The 18,003-nt window shown below is 36.9% G+C and overlaps 1 protein-coding gene across 1 annotated transcript; it reads left to right on the plus strand.

Annotated features, from left to right (window-relative positions):
* The first annotated feature begins 727 nt into the window (after positions 1-727).
* Positions 728-12,501, plus strand: LOC114281017 (ascorbate transporter, chloroplastic). The gene is made up of 11 exons (XM_028223444.2): positions 728-1,101; positions 2,883-3,424; positions 3,670-3,777; positions 4,323-4,478; positions 5,574-5,789; positions 8,255-8,464; positions 9,845-9,982; positions 10,489-10,590; positions 11,531-11,596; positions 11,795-11,879; positions 12,016-12,501. Exons 1-11 carry the CDS (start codon positions 1,047-1,049, stop codon positions 12,111-12,113), a joined length of 1,776 nt encoding a protein of 591 aa, XP_028079245.2. The 5' UTR covers positions 728-1,046; the 3' UTR covers positions 12,114-12,501.
* The last annotated feature ends 5,502 nt before the right edge of the window (positions 12,502-18,003 follow it).

Here is an 18,003-nt window from a genome sequence, read left to right on the forward strand (position 1 = left end):
GGTCTGTTGAACATTAACCTTCTATCCGGAGTGTTTCTGTCGAACAACTTCAATATGTTCAACATTTTAGTGTCGAACAAAATTGAATAGTCCAGCTTTGAACTTTTGAACAGACTTATCCTTCACTGGTTTTCTGTTTCATTTTCAAAAATGGATGACCATTTGCGTATTCCACCCACTGCCCAATCCCGTAAGTCGCTTCTTTTCGTAGATCACCTTCACCGCTGTCAATTCCTCTTCTCACTTGCGCTCCGCCACTGTCCCATTTCTAGCCCAGTCGCGCCTCCCTTTCGCAACCCACTGCCTTGCAGATCGCGAGAGAGAAAGGGAGAGAGAGAGATCACTGGCGAGGGTTTGTGGTGATGGGGATTCGTCGGAGCTGGAGAGGAGCGACGAGGCAACGGTGGTGAAATGACTGCAGCTGCAACAATTGTGGCTAGGGTTAGGGTTTGGATGTTGTGTATTCAACCAAGGTGGGTATTGATATTCTTTTGTGGTCATTTTGGTCACTTTAGGTTAGGCCATTATTATAATAAAAAAAATCAATTAATAATGTGTCTTTAGACAAAATGTAACGTGTAAATAGATGCACCTTAAAATGCCTTTTTGGCAAAAACACGACCTAACATTTCCCAACTGAATTCCCAATAATACCCATATTTGCGCTCCTTATTCACCCACTTACCACTCTTGAACACCGCAAAAAATTCAGCAATCACGTCGGGGGTATTTGCGTACTTTCATACTTCTCCTCCCCACTGAGGATGAAATGCCGCGTGTCAGACTCCCGACCTTCCCTTTCGCCAACGCCACTGGGATTTTTTTCCCGCTTTTGAAAAACAGAAGAAAAAAACTTGGCACAAAATTCATATGAAATACATCCCCATTCCATTATCCGCTCAGAGCGAGAGAGAGAGAGAGTGTGAAGCTAGAGAGAGAAAGCAGTGAGAGAAACCAGAGAGAGAGAGAGAGAGAGATGGTGGAATAGCTTGAGGTTCCGGAGGCATCACATCAGAGTGTGTTGACAATCGCTGTTGAACGAAACAATGGCAATCGGCTCTGTTCTTTCCAATCGAAATTTCGGTTATTTCATCGATTCAGGTATGGATTTCCCTTCCCAATTCTTGTATATCTGTATATAAATCTACAATATATGTGCATAATCCAATGTATTTACTCGAACTTGCTTGTCTGAGCTCAATTTTAATTTTAATTTTTTTTTAATTTGATATTTGAACATGTCTCGATTTCATGTCTGTTGAGTGGGGAATGTTATTAACGCTATATTTAATATTATTATTTTTTGGAGTGTGAGTTGTGTATGGTAATTGCTACATTATGAAAAAAATTGATTAAATTGGATTGATATAGCAACCAATGATCAGCCAAACCCATGGTAAAAGTGTGAGCGAGCTAGGCACTTAAATGTAGGGATGAGCATGGTTCGATTTGGTTCGGTTTTGTAGTAAACCAAGACCAAATCATCACTTACTGTTTTATAAACTTTGGAACCAAACCATCCATGAAAATACAGTTCTGTTCGGTCTGGAACCACGGTTTTCAACAATTTTGTCATCATTTATATCATAATCACAACTTGTTCAAAGATCAAGCAATATATGTATATATGTAAATGGTCTGGTTCAGTTGCAAATTGGAACCATAATGATAAAACTACAAATCAAGCTGTGAAGTACGGTTTACCTATTTTAAGAACAGGACCGAACTTTGTATTGAGAAAACCGAACCAAATAGTGTGGTTTGGGCTGAACGGGACTGGTTTACAATTTTTTTTTTTTGATTTGTTTGCTCGGCCCTACTTAAATGGAAGGTGATAGGGTTATATTTTGTTGTCAGTTAAAGAAAGAAGAAGAAGAAGAAGAAGAAGAAGAAAAATACTCCTGAAATTCGGACATACTTGTCGTTGCAAGCGGATAAACTGTGGGTTTTATTTAAGTAATTGAAGACGGTTTAGATATTTTTATTTATTTATTTATTTATTTACAATCGGTAGGAGGGGGAAATAGGTAAGGGGAAGTTGCATAATGTAACAGTAAGACCTGAATTCAGACATCACAACTAATAAGGTAGCACACCTTATCCACTAGACCAATCCCCTGGTCTCTGATAGTTTAGATATTAGAATGAGTGTGTATCTTTGCCTAAATGTGGGTTGTTAACAGCAAACCGTATATGCAGTCCTGTTTTCGTTGTTGCATTTTTGGAGCTGATTTGTAATGGACTTCTGGAAGTTTTAAGATTTGCTAGTTATACATGAAACTTTAACCAATTGAAATTGGCAAAAATTTGAAATTGTCATCCAATTTAATAGTGTTTTCTGTAGTTATATATATATATATATATATATTTCATATTCAGATTACTTATTAGGAAAGCTGGTTAAAATTTGGCCATTGAAAGAATGCTTACCGTGTATTGGGATTGGTTTTAAATGTGATCTGACTGACAATGCATATCCATGTATGCTTATGCTAAACTTACTTTATGGATCTCATGATGCTTGTGTCTTGTGAAACAATAGCGCAACAACTTCTGGCATGCACTTTATCATGTGCTCAGTTGCATGCTATATTGCATTTTGATGATTAATGATTAGGGAACTACTTGCTACTGGGAAATTGTTGGAACGTTTGATGATTTGATGAATAATAAGGTTGGCTGACCAGTAATGACCAAGAAATCTGACAAACCTAGTGTAATTTTGGAGAAACTGTGAGTTCTTTCAGAATATAGGGAGGAGTAAATTGCATCGGATATGTATTCAATTTAGTTTTATGTTTTGTCATTTGTAATTCTCCTATAATTTAAATTAGGTTCAACTCAACTTAGCATTTTTCATATGGCTATACTTATATTGGCAGGAAAAATATATCAAAAAGAACAAGCTACAGCACATCACCGTGGAGACTGGTTAGGCTTTGCTCCTGGACAGAATGTGCATACAAACATGTTCTACAAAAATTTATATGTTCAAAGGGGAAGTTTTTCTTTATTTAGATACTCATATAGTCCATCTCTTCGTCTTATTGGTCATTCAAATGGTAAAACTATGAGCATTAATCCTAGGCGAAGTATCAGAGGAATATGTGAATGCTGTCTTGCTTCATCTCCCTCTTGCAACAAGTGGGTTCAACCAAGAAATCTGGATAAGTTTGGGATCAATAGCAGGAAACACCAGTTGTCAAAGCATGTAAAAGTAAATATGACCCGTGTTAGCTACAAATCTGATGAGTACGACATTACTGGAACAGAGGCGGATGCATTTGTGTCATCGGAGGGGTCAAGTGAAGCTGTTTTAGTGGAAGGGGTGGAGCAAATAAAACCTTGGTGGGAGCAATTTCCAAAGCGCTGGGTGATAGTACTGCTATGTTTTTCTGCATTTCTGTTATGCAACATGGACAGAGTGAGTTATGGTCTAGTTTTCTCTCATAATTTATTATTATATCTGAAATATGAAGTTTTTCAAATTTAACATGGTTTATTTCTATGGCACTTTAAGCTTTGCTGCTGGTTTTTAGCTTTCACTGTGAATATTTCTTCTCCTCCTAAGTAGTTGCAACTTGCAAGGCAGTTCTATTATATTGAACAATTCTTGACCAAGATGAAATCATATTTTCAGATTCTAACAGCTCTAAATTTTCATATTAGGTGAATATGAGCATTGCAATACTTCCAATGTCACAGGAGTTTAACTTTAACAGTGCAACAGTTGGTCTCATTCAGTCTTCCTTTTTCTGGGGCTATCTGCTCACTCAGGTTTGACTCAAACATTGGCAGCTTTTTCTTTTTAGAAAAGGCAATTTTAGAATTGATGCTAATCTCCATAAAAGTGCTTTTTCTAACTTCTACCACCCACATATATGGTTCTAAGGGATTAAATTTTTTTTTTCCACTTAACTCAGAACTGGCAATCAGTTCTGATCTTCAAATGTCATTTATATGTTGTATCAACCCTGATACTTGGACTTTTTAGAATTGCAATGCAGATATATCTAGCTTGCACACTCACACAACCCTTCTTTTTTATCAACTATAGTGGGTCATTCTTGGTCCTTTTATCTGGGAACAATTAACTGTCATGATTTTGAATCTGTATGTCTCTGGCAGTCATCATCTAAGCCAGTGGTCGAAATTGTAATCCACATACTCTGGTGATTGTACATTTGAAATACTGATCAACTCTTCATTGCTCTTGATGAGATATTGTCCTTCTATGTAATTTTTTTTATTGAAGGTCAAAACTTAATTCTTGCCACCCTTCTCTATTAACTGGATTTTGTTTATGTTTCTTTGGCAAATAGATTGTTGGAGGTATCTGGGCAGATAAAATTGGTGGGAAACTAGTATTGGGTTTTGGAGTGATCTGGTGGTCAGTTGCAACAGTTTTGACGCCTATTGCTGCCAGAGTTGGGCTTCCTTTCTTGCTTGTCATGCGTGCCTTTATGGGGATTGGTGAGGTTAGCCTCTTCTTTTGCTCCTTTGATTTGCTTTTATGGTTTACTGGGCTAGATGGATCTACCTCCTGAAACTATTTGATGATTCATTTTTTTCTTTATTTTTTGAAATTCAGAAATAATATTGCACAAAGCCAGTTTGAATCTAGTCTATCTTTAGAGGGTGTTAATTGTAGTAGTTTGGCTTCTAAAATGAATAATGAAAACTAGATTTGGTTTCCCTATGAAATGGGGCATCCAAACCATGAAGCACCGGTGAAGTATTGTTGGTACAACACTGACATCTTAGTCAATTGATTACCTAAAAATCTCTATCTATTTTCTAGTGCCGGATGCTATGATCCCTAAAGCTTCCGTATTGTTGGCTAAATGTCAAACTGAAGGTTCAGCCATCTTGTTTATTGGCAGCAAAGAAACATGTCTTACTAATTTTCAGTTTTGGATGAGAGGATTTTTGGTATTCATCTAATGATGACTACTCTATATTCCCAGAACATTTTCTGTAAAGGTAAGACGAAGTTTGATATTTTTGTACAGTCTACATAGGGAAGAATGTGTTCTATGCAGACAATTAACTGATGGAAGCACACAGAACATGCATTTAGTCCGCATAGTTCACGTAGCACATTTATATGTACAAAACTGGAGCTTCCAATTTGGCCCAACAAATAAAAATGCTATTGTCTTAAATTTCATCAGTGTGAATTGATTTTCCCTGTTGCATGTCCTCACACTTATTGGAACCACACTACAATGTTGCTACTTATTCCTGTGCTTATGTAAGCTCCTATATTTTTTTACTGAAACATAGTGAACATGCTAACTTCACCGAGTGTTCTTTCTAATGAACATGATAATCTAAGAAACAAATGATCAATGCATGCTAACACAGATGCCACTTTTAGTGTGAGTTTGCAAATTGGAGTAAACCAAGAAATTCAAGTCATTTCATACAATTTTGTAACTTGTAATATTTCAATTGCTTTTCTAATGATATTTAAAGTGATACATTGTATTATCTTTCAGATTTATTCATTAGTTCCCAGTTTTGGATACGAGATTTTTATTGTTTGAAGAATTGGTGTATTTTCTTGCTAGGGTGTCGCTATGCCTGCTATGAATAATATACTTTCGAAGTGGATTCCTGTCTCGGAGAGAAGCAGATCACTTGCATTTGTATACAGCGGCATGTATCTTGGTTCTGTTACAGGGTTGGCTTTTTCTCCTATTTTAATCCACAAGTTTGGGTGGGCTTCTGTATTTTATTCATTCGGCTCCCTTGGAAGTATCTGGTTTGCACTATGGTTGAGTAAAGTAAGTATTTTCTCGTTTAGTTACATTTGAAGTAACAAGTTTAATTTGCATAAATTACTGTACGGGAGTAAATATTCTTTACTTTTGCACTCCTTGCGTCCAAGCTCCGTGTCGCTCCTAATGATGTCGTTCAACCTGAAAGCACAATGACGGTGAGCTACCTGACGGGTGTGTTGCCAGAAAACCCCTCTGACGGTCAAGTTAGCACCCTTAGAGATAGAAAAAAGACTGAGCAAGGATAGCTCTGAGTAAAGAGAAAATTGCAGACCTTTTGCTTGGTGGAGTCACGCGTCTTTAATAGACTGTTGCCTTGCCTTCCAAGATTGTGCGCACACTACCTCGCTTGTCCTTTGCTAGACACGTGGATGTACTTCCCTCTCCTTTCCTTACACGTGTGTGCGTCAATACTGCCAAACAGTATTGACTAAACAGCCAGACAGTATTGATGCGTACTATTGGCTAGTGTTCCTCGTCGCACTACAATTGGGCCACATAGTATACGGCCGTTGACCTACCTTCAACCGGGCTAATTTCAAGCAGTTAAGTCCCAGGCCGCTTCATGTCCGAGTTAGCTTTGGCCGGTTGGGTCCCGAAGAATTCTACTAACATAGTCCGCTATATTCTGCTCGGTTAAGCGTCGTTTACTCATTACTCGGATGAACTTCGTGCGGCCCTTCACCTTGACTAAGATTCTCAGCTCGGTCAAGCGTCGCCCTCGTCATCTTAGCCTGGTCATTCTCCGTTGTGCATACTTAGCTCAATCGAGATCCTTCGCCTGGTCCATGTCCGACGCGTGGACTTATCTCTGCCCATAGTCCAAACTCATTCAGCTTGGCCCAACGCCCATTTCATGTTAACTCGGTTGCACGGTCAAAGGCCCACATGAAATTTAGGTCGGCCCATTTGTTCGGCACAAATTTTCCCCACTTAGGCCATCTCCAACAGTGCATCAAACCTTGCATCAGATTTGAAATTTGATGAAAAAATCACTTTTTCTCGCTCCATTGGTTTCACCAAATTGATATCAAAATGAAAATGGAACAAAAGTTTCATCAAACTGAGGACAAGCTCCAGATTTCATCTTTTCACTGTTTTATACCGTTGGACGGGGGCAACCGGTCAACCAGCCGGTTGACCCACCGGTCGGCGGTTCCCTTTCAAATAGGTAGGTTCAAACAGGTTTTTTAAAAAAAAAAAAATGCCTTACTGGTCGACCCACCGGATGACCCTTCCCTTTTGATGCACCGTTGGAGCAAGCCATATCAGATTGAGAAAATCAGCTATTTTTTACTTAGATTTGGTAAAAAAAAGTAATGTACCGTAGGAGATGCTCTTACAAATTAAAAAACGAATTTTACACCGTCACTTGATCAATTCAAAATTATCTTTGCCTCCTGTAGGCCATAATGCACAATCTGTAGAAAGTGTAATAATTGGTTTCCATTTCCTGGTTGTGATAGGTTGAAATCAAGACTTTTTTTTTTTTTACAAATCTGTTTTTCATTACATAAACAATAACTGGACAAGCAGTTTCTGTTTTGTATGTATAAAATTTCAACTGGAGGATTAGATGCTTCCTCAAAATAAGTAAGTGTATAGCCTGTGACGTGGTTGAGGATATCAAGCTTGTTTATATTATTTTCATGACCTTATTTGCCTATAGAGTCTCCATACAAGAGGAGAGGTTCATAGCTGCACATCATGGCTGTCAATGTTATTTGAGGTGAAAGATGTGAAATCAATGTTGTATCAGGATACTAGTCTTCTTGTAGTTGGATCTCCAAGTTTCTAGATTGCTCCAAATACCACTTGAGTATCCAAATCTGGATCGATGTCCACAAGAACATCTCTAAAGACGGTTCTAGCACCATACCAAATGTGCTTGAAGGAGAAAAGTTAATGAAGCATGCCTAAAAGCAAACAACTGTGCACTGGGAAATACCACTAGATTTCAAAGTACCATGCTTTAATTCAAAATTTTCACTCTATTGAGCACATCTAGCGATTTTTCAACATAGCAGGATCACTATAATGGACTCCATGGAGTTCGCCACTGTAGAACTCAACAACTACTGTCTACATCTAATTGTTTGACACTATACTTCGATTCTAATTTTCTAAAAGGAGCATTGGCTCTATCAATTCCGTTGCCATCTACTCATAACATATTTCTGGATCATGTCTTCATTACTGTAAATATCTCTACTAGAATGTATATTTCTGTAGTGTATCTATAAAATAATGTTACTATTTTGGACATGGTTGAGGATATCAATTATGTTTAGCTTCCTTGCATTATTTAATTTTTCTTTAGATTCTCCATTTGAGAGGATGGATTATCAGTACAACAACCCCCATCCACTGGCCCAATATCTAATATGCACATGTATATAATGAGTCAACCCAAGTTGCATTCCAGATAGACGTTCTTGCTAAAAATTCTTTCTGCCTTTGACTTGTCTCAGGCATATAGCTCACCTAATGAAGATCCAGAGCTTAATGCAGAGGAAAAAAGGCTCATCTTGGGTAGCAGCAGTGCCAAGGAGCCTGTGACGGTCATACCATGGAGGCTAATTTTATCAAAACCACCTGTTTGGGCTCTCATTATCTCCCATTTCTGCCATAATTGGGGAACCTTCATTCTTCTGACATGGATGCCTACCTACTATAATCAGGTATTTGTAACATTTGTAAAAATGGGTAATAGTTGAGATAACCATTTTGGTATTTTTCATATTTCAATCTCCATATTTCTTATGCTGGATAATCTGCAATACAAATTATGCTTTCCCAATATTTGTGTTGTTTTTATTGTTCTTATTATTACATATTTGTAAAGCTCATCCATGTGTTGACACTTGAATTAATTCAACCTTCCAGAGGATATGAACATCCAATGTGAAAAAGATAGAATACCTGTAGAGAAACTTTAATATCAGTTTCTATATGGACACAAATTTTCTTATAGATTTTTTGGGTTGCTCAAACATTAGCACTACTCATCCCTTCTGCTCAATAATGCATTGTGTGCAAGGTTCCTCATAAATTTCAATTCCTGTCCAATTCTATCAAAAGCAACCACCCACCTCAAATTTGTTTGAAACCCACAACAGTTCATATGTATATCAAGCTATCACGTGCACCCACGTTTTGCCAATAGAAGAAGTAAACAACCAAGCAGAGAAGAAGAAACTAAGCGGGGACCAAATAACAAGTGCTAACGGAGAGACTTGAACCACATACCTCTCTCAACCTGAGCTCTAATATCATGTTAAGCCACCAATTGTCCCAAAACCTTAAGCTATTAGGAAATGAGCCAATAATGTATATCAAGCTATCCAACACATAGTAAGTGAGCAATCTTGAGAAAACCATAGGAAATTGGAACTATGACGAACCCAAATCGAACTTTTTAACAGTTGTTTGATGCCCGTACAACGTACATGAATTCAGTCTGGAGAAATGCAGATCTGTAAAAGGATATTCAAACTTCACTATTCCTCCTTACCTTAATGTTGCATTAATGTAGTCCAAACTTATAAACTGTTTATTATATTTCAATTTTGACTTCTACCGTTTTATTTTTCTTAAATTCGTCATTTACACTTCATCCTAGACCTTCCAACTTTTGAGTCTCATCAGCCAGGTTTCAAGGAGAAATTCTGTCAGAAACCAATTATGCTTGTTGACACAATAATTTACTGCTAAACTCAAAATCTTGTAAATATCTCAGTGAACTCAAACAAACAATTTAGTCAGTAGCACTGACTTGTTGCTCTGGGGCGCTGCAACTTGTTATTACTGTATCGTTTACTATTTTGCTGGCTGCTGAGCATGCTAAAGCAAAACCAAGCTATATTAGTCCGTTGATATTCTAAATATGAGTTGAGTAAAATTTTCAGCATGCAAGTGTAACAATTACATGCTTATTATTTACACTAGTATCAATGTATGAAAAAAAAAATGATTAACATGCAGATCTGTGATTATAGTTTATAGGTAATCTTACAAATGACCTAGAGTATTTTTTCTTTTCCTTATGGTTGTTTTCTCAGGTGTTGAAGTTCAACCTCACTGAGTCAGGGCTTCTTTGTGTATTGCCATGGTTGACCATGGCTGTGTTTGCGAATATAGGAGGATGGATTGCAGACACACTTGTGAGCAAAGGTCTCTCCATAACTGCGGTTCGCAAGGCAAGGATTAGTACTGCTCTATTTTGTATATACATGTAACATGGTAATATCTTGTAAAGGGAGCAACGGTCTGAACATTTTTCTGAAATAAAAGTCCAAACAGTGGAGTAACCTTTCTATTGTTGGAATGTGTCCCACATTGCCTGGAGTTGCCCCATCTGTGCTGGCCTCCCTTTAATACTTGAGTTTTAAGGAGTAGTGTGAGTTGGCTTTTCAATTTGGTATTAGAGCTTGGTTGGGCCTGTGATTGGTGTGCTGTTTGTCCGGCTACTGTATGTTGTGGTCTAGGATGGTGTGTTGGAACATGTCTCATATTGCCTGGAGTTGCCTCATCTGTGCTGCAGTTATATTTTCCTTAATACCTGGGTTTAAGAAGAAGTGTGGGTTAGGCTTTTCAATTTCTATTTGATAGTTTTGAGGCAAAATGAGCCATGTAGAAATATGTAGCACCTTTAACTTTGCAATTCACTGAGAATAACTCTTTTCTAGACCTTTCAATATTGCAGATAATGCAATCAATTGGGTTTTTGGGGCCGGCCTTCTTCCTTACACAGCTGAGCCATATCAAGACACCTGCTTTGGCGGTGCTATGCATGGCATGCAGTCAGGTTTGTTCAGTGGATTTTAGTTGAAGTCTCTCAAACGTTATTTTCTTTGCAGAGAAAAGTCAACAGGTTATTGAAATGAAAACAGAGAATACTTTTATGCTAGAATGCAGGCCAATAATTTTTATAGAAACTACCATATTTAATTCTTTATGTAAATTGCTAACTGACACCCTTTAGTTTCGATATGGTTTTTGTGAGCCTATTTCAAGAAATTTTTGCATAATTCTAATGTTCAATGAATATATTACCCTCTCTGGTTTACACACATTTTCTTGCGAGGTATCATTTATGGCAGGAATTGTGGAGATGCTATGTAAATTTCTAACTCTGTATGTAAATTTAAGATAAGTTACTCCAACTTGCACAAATTGATGAATTCCTTCAATCTCTCAATTGTTGCTAGTAGCTCTACCTAGAAAGCTTAAGTAATTGTATGCTACTTTTTGGGTAGGGTGTAGGGTAGAGGAGGGAAGGGGGTTATCAAGGTGATGATGGTAATAATACAACTTCAATGAGAGACGAGTAACTTGTATAAAGCAGAACAAAAAAAAATAGAAAAACATTGTAGAAATGTGACTGCTTTTCAAATAATGGAAAATGTTATATCCCATAGTTGAACCTGTAGTAGGACCTAGTAGTTTAACGATCATACAGCTGGCCTGTGTTAGTTTTTGCCAGAGCGAGATTCAACTATCCAAAGCATTAGATAATTGTACATTGCTACAGCAGCCTTCAATGAATTCTAGTATTTTACTGTAGCTTATATGTGTATTAAAATTACTAATGGATGCCAAAAACAACTCGTATAAGAATGTACAAGCTACGTGTGAAAGGATGGGCTCTCAAAGAATCAATAATTAGTTTCAAGATTTTCTCTTCATGAATATCTATTTGGCCAAAATCTTGTGACAAAAATATAGATGCTATGTTATCTTTGCAGGGATCAGATGCATTCTCACAATCTGGCCTTTACTCGAACCACCAAGACATTGGGCCCCGTTATGCTGTGAGTTGTCTCTATCCTTTATCCTACATTTTTCAATCATTCTTGGGAAAGATTTATTTAATTATATCTTAGCTCACTGCTTTATCAAGCTCATATTATCTATCTTCCTTATATATCTTGGCAAGAAACTTCAGAAAAGCTTTTTGAAACATAAAAAATGTTTTAGAAAACAATCTTAGCTTTGATTCTCAATTACAGGGAGTACTGTTGGGACTATCTAACACAGCGGGAGTGCTTGCGGGTGTCTTTGGTACAGCTGCAACTGGATACATTCTCCAAAAAGGTGCATCCAAGCTTCCAAGCTTCCAACTTTCATAATTTCATTTATTTATTTATTTTTTGTGTTGATTTCAATTTAATTATTTACTTTCTTTTGTGGATGGAAAGAATTTATTTCTCCAAAATTTTTTTTGTTGCAGGTTCTTGGGATGATGTGTTTAAGGTAGCTGTTGCATTGTACATCATCGGCACATTAGTCTGGAACTTGTTTTCAACCGGGGAAAAGATTCTAGACTAGATATCTCCATAAAAAATGGAGGAGACAGATACAGTCTACATAACCAAAGTGATCAAACAGTAAAGAGATGGATGAATATCGGACACCAAATATACATGGACGATCTGATCTGTTCAGCATTTTCATAGTTCTCGTACTAAATTATGAGGCCCTTAAATCTCCAGCTCCTGACAATTTTGCAGGTTGGCTCCAGAAACACGTTATGGGTACTGCCTCTGTTTCGTTTACCTATTTTTAATTTAAGATAATTCCGGGTAATTTGCACTCGTGAAACCCTTTTCCTTGGCCTATACAGCACATAAAAGTACATGTAATCTGTCAAAGGAAACTTCATTTGAACCTCAAAATCTTTGATAGTGGATTTATATAGCCTCTGTTTTTTTTATTATGAATCATTTACATTTCATTTCTTTCTTGTTTAATTCCCTTTTGTTATGAAAAATTCTCAATTTGGAACAAATTCCTCTTCATAGCACAATTAAAGTCTGACAATAACTAGAAAACTAACCGTCACGCTACAAAATAGCCTACAACTACATATAAAGCCAATAGTTACCAAGCCCAAATACGAAATAGCCAACTAACTACATAAAATCCCTATAACTACATGGAAAGCCAACGGTTACCAAGCCCAACAACCAAATAGCCCAATAACTAAATAAAACCCCTATTACTACACAAAATATTAAACTCGTGTTCATAGGAGTTGAACTTATAACCTTGCACAACAAAGTGGTGATACACAATCACTAGACCAATGACCTTGGTTCCATGGATTGTTACTTTATTGGCCACATTTATTGTAGATTACAAGAATCTATTTTAAATTATATACATTGAAAATCCAAGATAAGCATAAGATAAGTATGAGTATGATCTCGAGAAATGGAGATTTTGATTGGTGTAGAGTGGTGAGACTATCATTTTGGTTGGGATCATTACACTTTCTAGATATATTGTCCACATATTTGAGCCAATTATATTTTGTGTATTATTCGCACACTAAAAAAATGTACGAGCAAATTCATTTTCCTATAAATAACATATAATAAGGCCTTTGTTAGTACTCCAATATCTACTAGATTAACTTACCAAACTGGCTCATTCTTGACACTTCTAAAACATGTTACTCAAGAGCTAGCATTTAACCTAATGCTGTGTTTGGTTGGAGTTTTTGAGGTGGGATTTGGAAAAGGAATGAGAAATGTAATCCTATTTATGTTTGGTTATAATAAAAAATATATGGGAAAAGAAAGGGGGTGAGAAATAAATAAAGAAATAGGATACCTTTTAGGACATCAATTCTATTTATAACCAACACAACCAAACATAGTTGGGATTTGGAATTCTATTAATTCTTTCTCATTTTCCTTTCATTTCCATTTCCCTTTCCATTTCCCTTCCCAAATCCCCCAACCAAACACAGCGTAAATGTTCCAACTATTTTAGCTTCATTTCTTATGTTTTGGAATGAGTAATTGTGATAACTTCTTTTACCAAAGACAGAGTCAAACGGATGCAAGATTTTGGATTAATTTGTCAAATTTTAGTTAAGCACTGGTCATTATTGTTCTTAAAGAAAACTTTTTGAAGAGATGAATTGCCCATTGCAAATCCAAACTTCTGTATATATTAAGCTGTGCTGCAGAAAATGATTCTCGAAATACACACACATATATATTTAAAACAAATGAACTTGAATTTACTTTGCTGCCAAAAAATTGGTTGTTGGTCGAAATGGACATATGTATTTAAAATAAACGGACCTCGAATTAATTATGCCACCAGAAAACAAACAGACCTCAAATTAACTCTGTTATCAAAAAATGATTGCCCATATTTAATATATACACACACATATATATATATATATATATATATATATATATATATATATATATATATATATATATATATATATATATTAAAGCAAACGGCAAATCCAAACTTTTGTATATATACGTTGCAAAAAATGATTATTGAAATACACACATATATATATATATTTAAAACAAATGAACTTGAATTTACTTTGGTGCCAAAAAATTGATTGCTAGTCCAAATAAATATATGTATTTAAAATAAACAGACCTCTAATTAATCTCGTCACCAAAAAATATTGCCCATCGAAATAAATATAAATATTTAAAACAAATAGGCCTCAAATTAACTTTCCTATCAAAAAAATGATTGCCCATATCTAATATATATATATACTTAAAGCAAATAGACCTCAAATTAACTCCACGACCAAAAAATTGTTGTTGATCAAAATGAACATATATATTTAAAACATACTGTTAGGTCCCTTTATTGTCAAATCCGGATACAAAACTTTGTGTTGAACAAGATGTAACTTTCTCTATGTTTTTGTCTTTCCCGCTCGAGCGGGAACATTGACGCTCGAGCGGATATTGGGGTCTCTCAGTATTTTGTTAGGTCTGTAAAAAATACTGGAAGGTGTGATTTCGCGCTCGAGCGAGTCATCAAGCGCTCGAACGGAACTCTATTTTGTCACACGCAGATTTTGCTGAAGCCGCTCGAGCGGAGATCGCAGACTCAGGTTACCTATTTATACCTATTTAGGTTGTTTTTAGGGTGGACTTTTCCTAGATCTTATTCAAGAGTCCTAGGGTTTTGTTTGAAGTTTTCTTCTGAGGTTTTTGTGAGTTTTTCCTTGATGTTTTGAGAAGAGTTCTTCACTCATGATCTAAAGATACATACATCAAGGAGTTAGTTACTTTAAATTCAAGAGAGAGTTCTCTTCGGTGGATTCCGAAGATTCAAGCGTAGAGTTTCAAAAGGCGTTTGATTCTGTACGTAGTCGTTAATTCGACAAATGAAGTTGTGGATTCAACTTTAGGATTGATCAGTTCCGAGACGAAGGCGTGGTGAAAGAGTTGCAGAAGATTCGAAGACAAATTGACTGAGTTGGGTAATTTGTGTATTATCTTTGTAATATTTCTTTCTTCAGTAGTGGATTAATTAGTGGCGTTTCGCCCGTGGTTTTTGATTATAATTGAAGGTTCTTCAATTGTGGTTTTTTCAACGTAAAAATCGTTTGTGTCGATTTATTGTTTATTCTGAAAAACAAACAATCTAAATCACTTTCGTAGTGCTAGTTGATTTAGATTGTGTGTTTTGGATAATTGGGATTTGGAATATTTTAATCTTAATCTAATCACGAATTACTTAGGATTTTTAATTGGTATCAGAGCAGGTCACTCTTTTTTTTAAAAAAAATATAGGAGTGTGATTTTGTGTGACTAGTAATATGGATTCTATTCGTGAAGGTAACTCGACCCATAGACCTCCTTTACTCGATGGTACAAACTATTCTTACTGGAAAGCTCGTATGAGAGCGTTTTTAAAATCCATCGATGAGAAAGTCTGGCACTGCGTGATCTATAGGTGGAGTGAACCTACTATCACCATTGATGGTGTTGATATTCCTAAACCCCTTGATAAATGGGACACGACTGATTACCAAAACTCGAGTTGGAACAGTAAGGCTCTCAATTCCCTGTTTTGCTCCGTCACACCTGAAGAATTTCGTCGTATCTGCACGTGTGAGGTAGCAAAAGAGGCTTGGGACATTCTTGAAACGATTCACGAAGGTACTACTTCTGTTAAAAGGTCAAAACTTCAACGTCTCACCTCAGCCTTTGAAACCCTTTTTATGCGCGATGATGAGACGTTTGATGATTTATATGCAAAACTTAGTGATATCGTGAATTCTTGTTTCACACTCGGAGAAAAAATTCCGGAAGCTAAAGTTGTTGGAAAAATTTTGAGGTCCTTACCCGAGAGGTTCCAATCAAAAGTGACAGCCATTGAGAAGGCTCAGAATGTTGATACCCTCAAGCTTGATCAATTGGTTGGAAACTTGCAGACTTATGAAGCCCACCAAATTTCAAAGAAAAAACAAAAAGAAAGTGTGGCTTTCACTAGTGCTTATAAGTCTGCAAAAATTCTGGAGACTGAATTTGATTTAGAGTCTGAGATGACAGCTATGTTTACTAAACAATTTAAAAAAAATTTGAAGAAAAAGAAGCCTAATTTCAGAGACCCTATTTCAAAAGACAAGAGTAATGAAAAACCCAAAACTTTTCCACCAAAACTTGCTCCAAAAACTGAAAAGAAGATTGTAAAGGGGCAAGGGGTCAAGTGCTATGAATGTCAAGGGTTTGGTCACATTGCCCTTGAATGCCCTTCGAAAAAGAATCGAAAGAAAGTCTACACTGTGACTTAGGATGATGAAAGCGGGTCGGAGCAAGAACCCGAAGAACCTGAATCTGGAGAAGACGGGGATAGTGCTTTCATGGCATTTTGGTCCACTTTCACTCAACCTCTTCCAAAGCCAGCGGAGTTAGCTCATGGTCAGAACCTGCATCATGCTCCCACCTTTGATAGGAGTAACTACCTGTTTTGGAAAATCAGAATGAGGGCTTTTTTGAGAGCTTTTGATCCAGAAGGCTGGCAGGCCATTGAAGAAGATACAGACAGGGCTGACAATCCGAGCAGTCAGAGAGCCCTGATCATTATTCGTGGAGCAATTTCTGCTGAAGAACAGCAACGGGTTATTCATTGCACAAAGGCTAAAGAGGCATGGGAAATTTTGAGCCAATTCCATGAAAGAGGAAATTCACCTTCACCATCATCCAGTAACCTTTCTGTCTTAGTTGCTAGACTGGATGAGGTCAAGGAGAATGAAGAGCAAAAAGAGGATGATGAAATATCTGAAGACAATGATGAGATCAATGGCGATGAACTACAACAAGCCTACGAAAAGCTGTACGAGGAATCTCTGAATTTGTCCAAAATCAACGACAAACTCTCTCTCAAGCTCAAAACATGTGAGAGTGAGAATGTCAGGCTAAAAGGAGAACTTGTAGCAGCAAAGTAGAATATCATCAAGATCTCGAGTGACAGGCAAGACTTATGTGGAAAACTTCTATCCTGTGAAACTGAAAGGAATGAACTCCTAAAAGTGTATTCCACATATGAAGAAAAGCTTGAAAGTCTTGAGATGTCGCAAGCTACATTGGAAGAGATAGTCTGTCAAAAAGATGAAGAACTCCGTGTTGCTAGAGCCACTATTGCCATGTGGAACAAAGGTTCCAAATCTTTAGAAGATATCCTCGGGTCTCAACAAATGGGTTGTGACAAAAGCGGGCTAGGCTATGGTGCAACAGCTCACAAGGGACAGGCCTCCACTTCATATGACATGAAGACTCAAGTAAAGGGAAAGTTGAAGGTAGACCAGGCTGATCTCTCTCTTCATCTACCTAAAGTTGGTAAGATCAACAAAAGGGAGGTACAACCTGTTTTTATTTGTCATCACTGTGGTAGGTATGGCCACATTCGTCCTTATTGCTTTGAATTGTTTGGTAAGGTGTCTCAAAATGGTAGAAATTCGAAAACTTTTTGGGCTAGGAGACAACCTTATATGTCTAGGCGGAATACCAAGACTAAAAAGATTTGGGTGAGAAAAGATGATTTGAATTGTTTAGTTGTTCACACTGCTCTAAAAACACGTGATTCACACATGTGGTATCTTGACAGTGGGTGCTCTCGTCATATGTCCGGTAACAAATCCTACTTCACCTCCCTTGAAAAATATGAAGGAGGAATTGTTACTTTTGGAGATGGCGGCACTTCTAGAGTCATTGGTAAGGGCTCTATAAGTGTTGCTGGTCTTCCTAAGCTCGAAAATGCTCTTCTTGTTGATGGTCTTAAAGCAAATCTTTTGAGCATTAGTCAAATGTGTGATTCCCATCATGAAGTATTGTTTTCAAAAAATAAATGTGAAATTTTGGATAAAAAGGGAAATACTGTCTTGCATGGGGTTCACACATCTGACAATTGTTATGGGATTGTTACTACTAAT

Source organism: Camellia sinensis, chromosome 2 (genome assembly GCF_055761805.1).
Source record: "Camellia sinensis isolate YWXY chromosome 2, ASM5576180v1, whole genome shotgun sequence".
Taxonomy (NCBI): domain Eukaryota; kingdom Viridiplantae; phylum Streptophyta; class Magnoliopsida; order Ericales; family Theaceae; genus Camellia; species Camellia sinensis.

Excerpts from the sequence above, each read along its gene's own strand:
- LOC114281017 (XM_028223444.2), top strand. The coding sequence starts at position 1,047 with ATGGCAATCGGCTCTGTTCTTTCCAATCGAAATTTCGGTTATTTCATC. Across the intron at positions 4,479-5,573 it reads CCTTTATGGGGATTGGTGAG|GGTGTCGCTATGCCTGCTAT; the intron begins GTTAGCCTCTTC and ends TTTTCTTGCTAG. Across the intron at positions 9,983-10,488 it reads CCATAACTGCGGTTCGCAAG|ATAATGCAATCAATTGGGTT; the intron begins GCAAGGATTAGT and ends TCAATATTGCAG.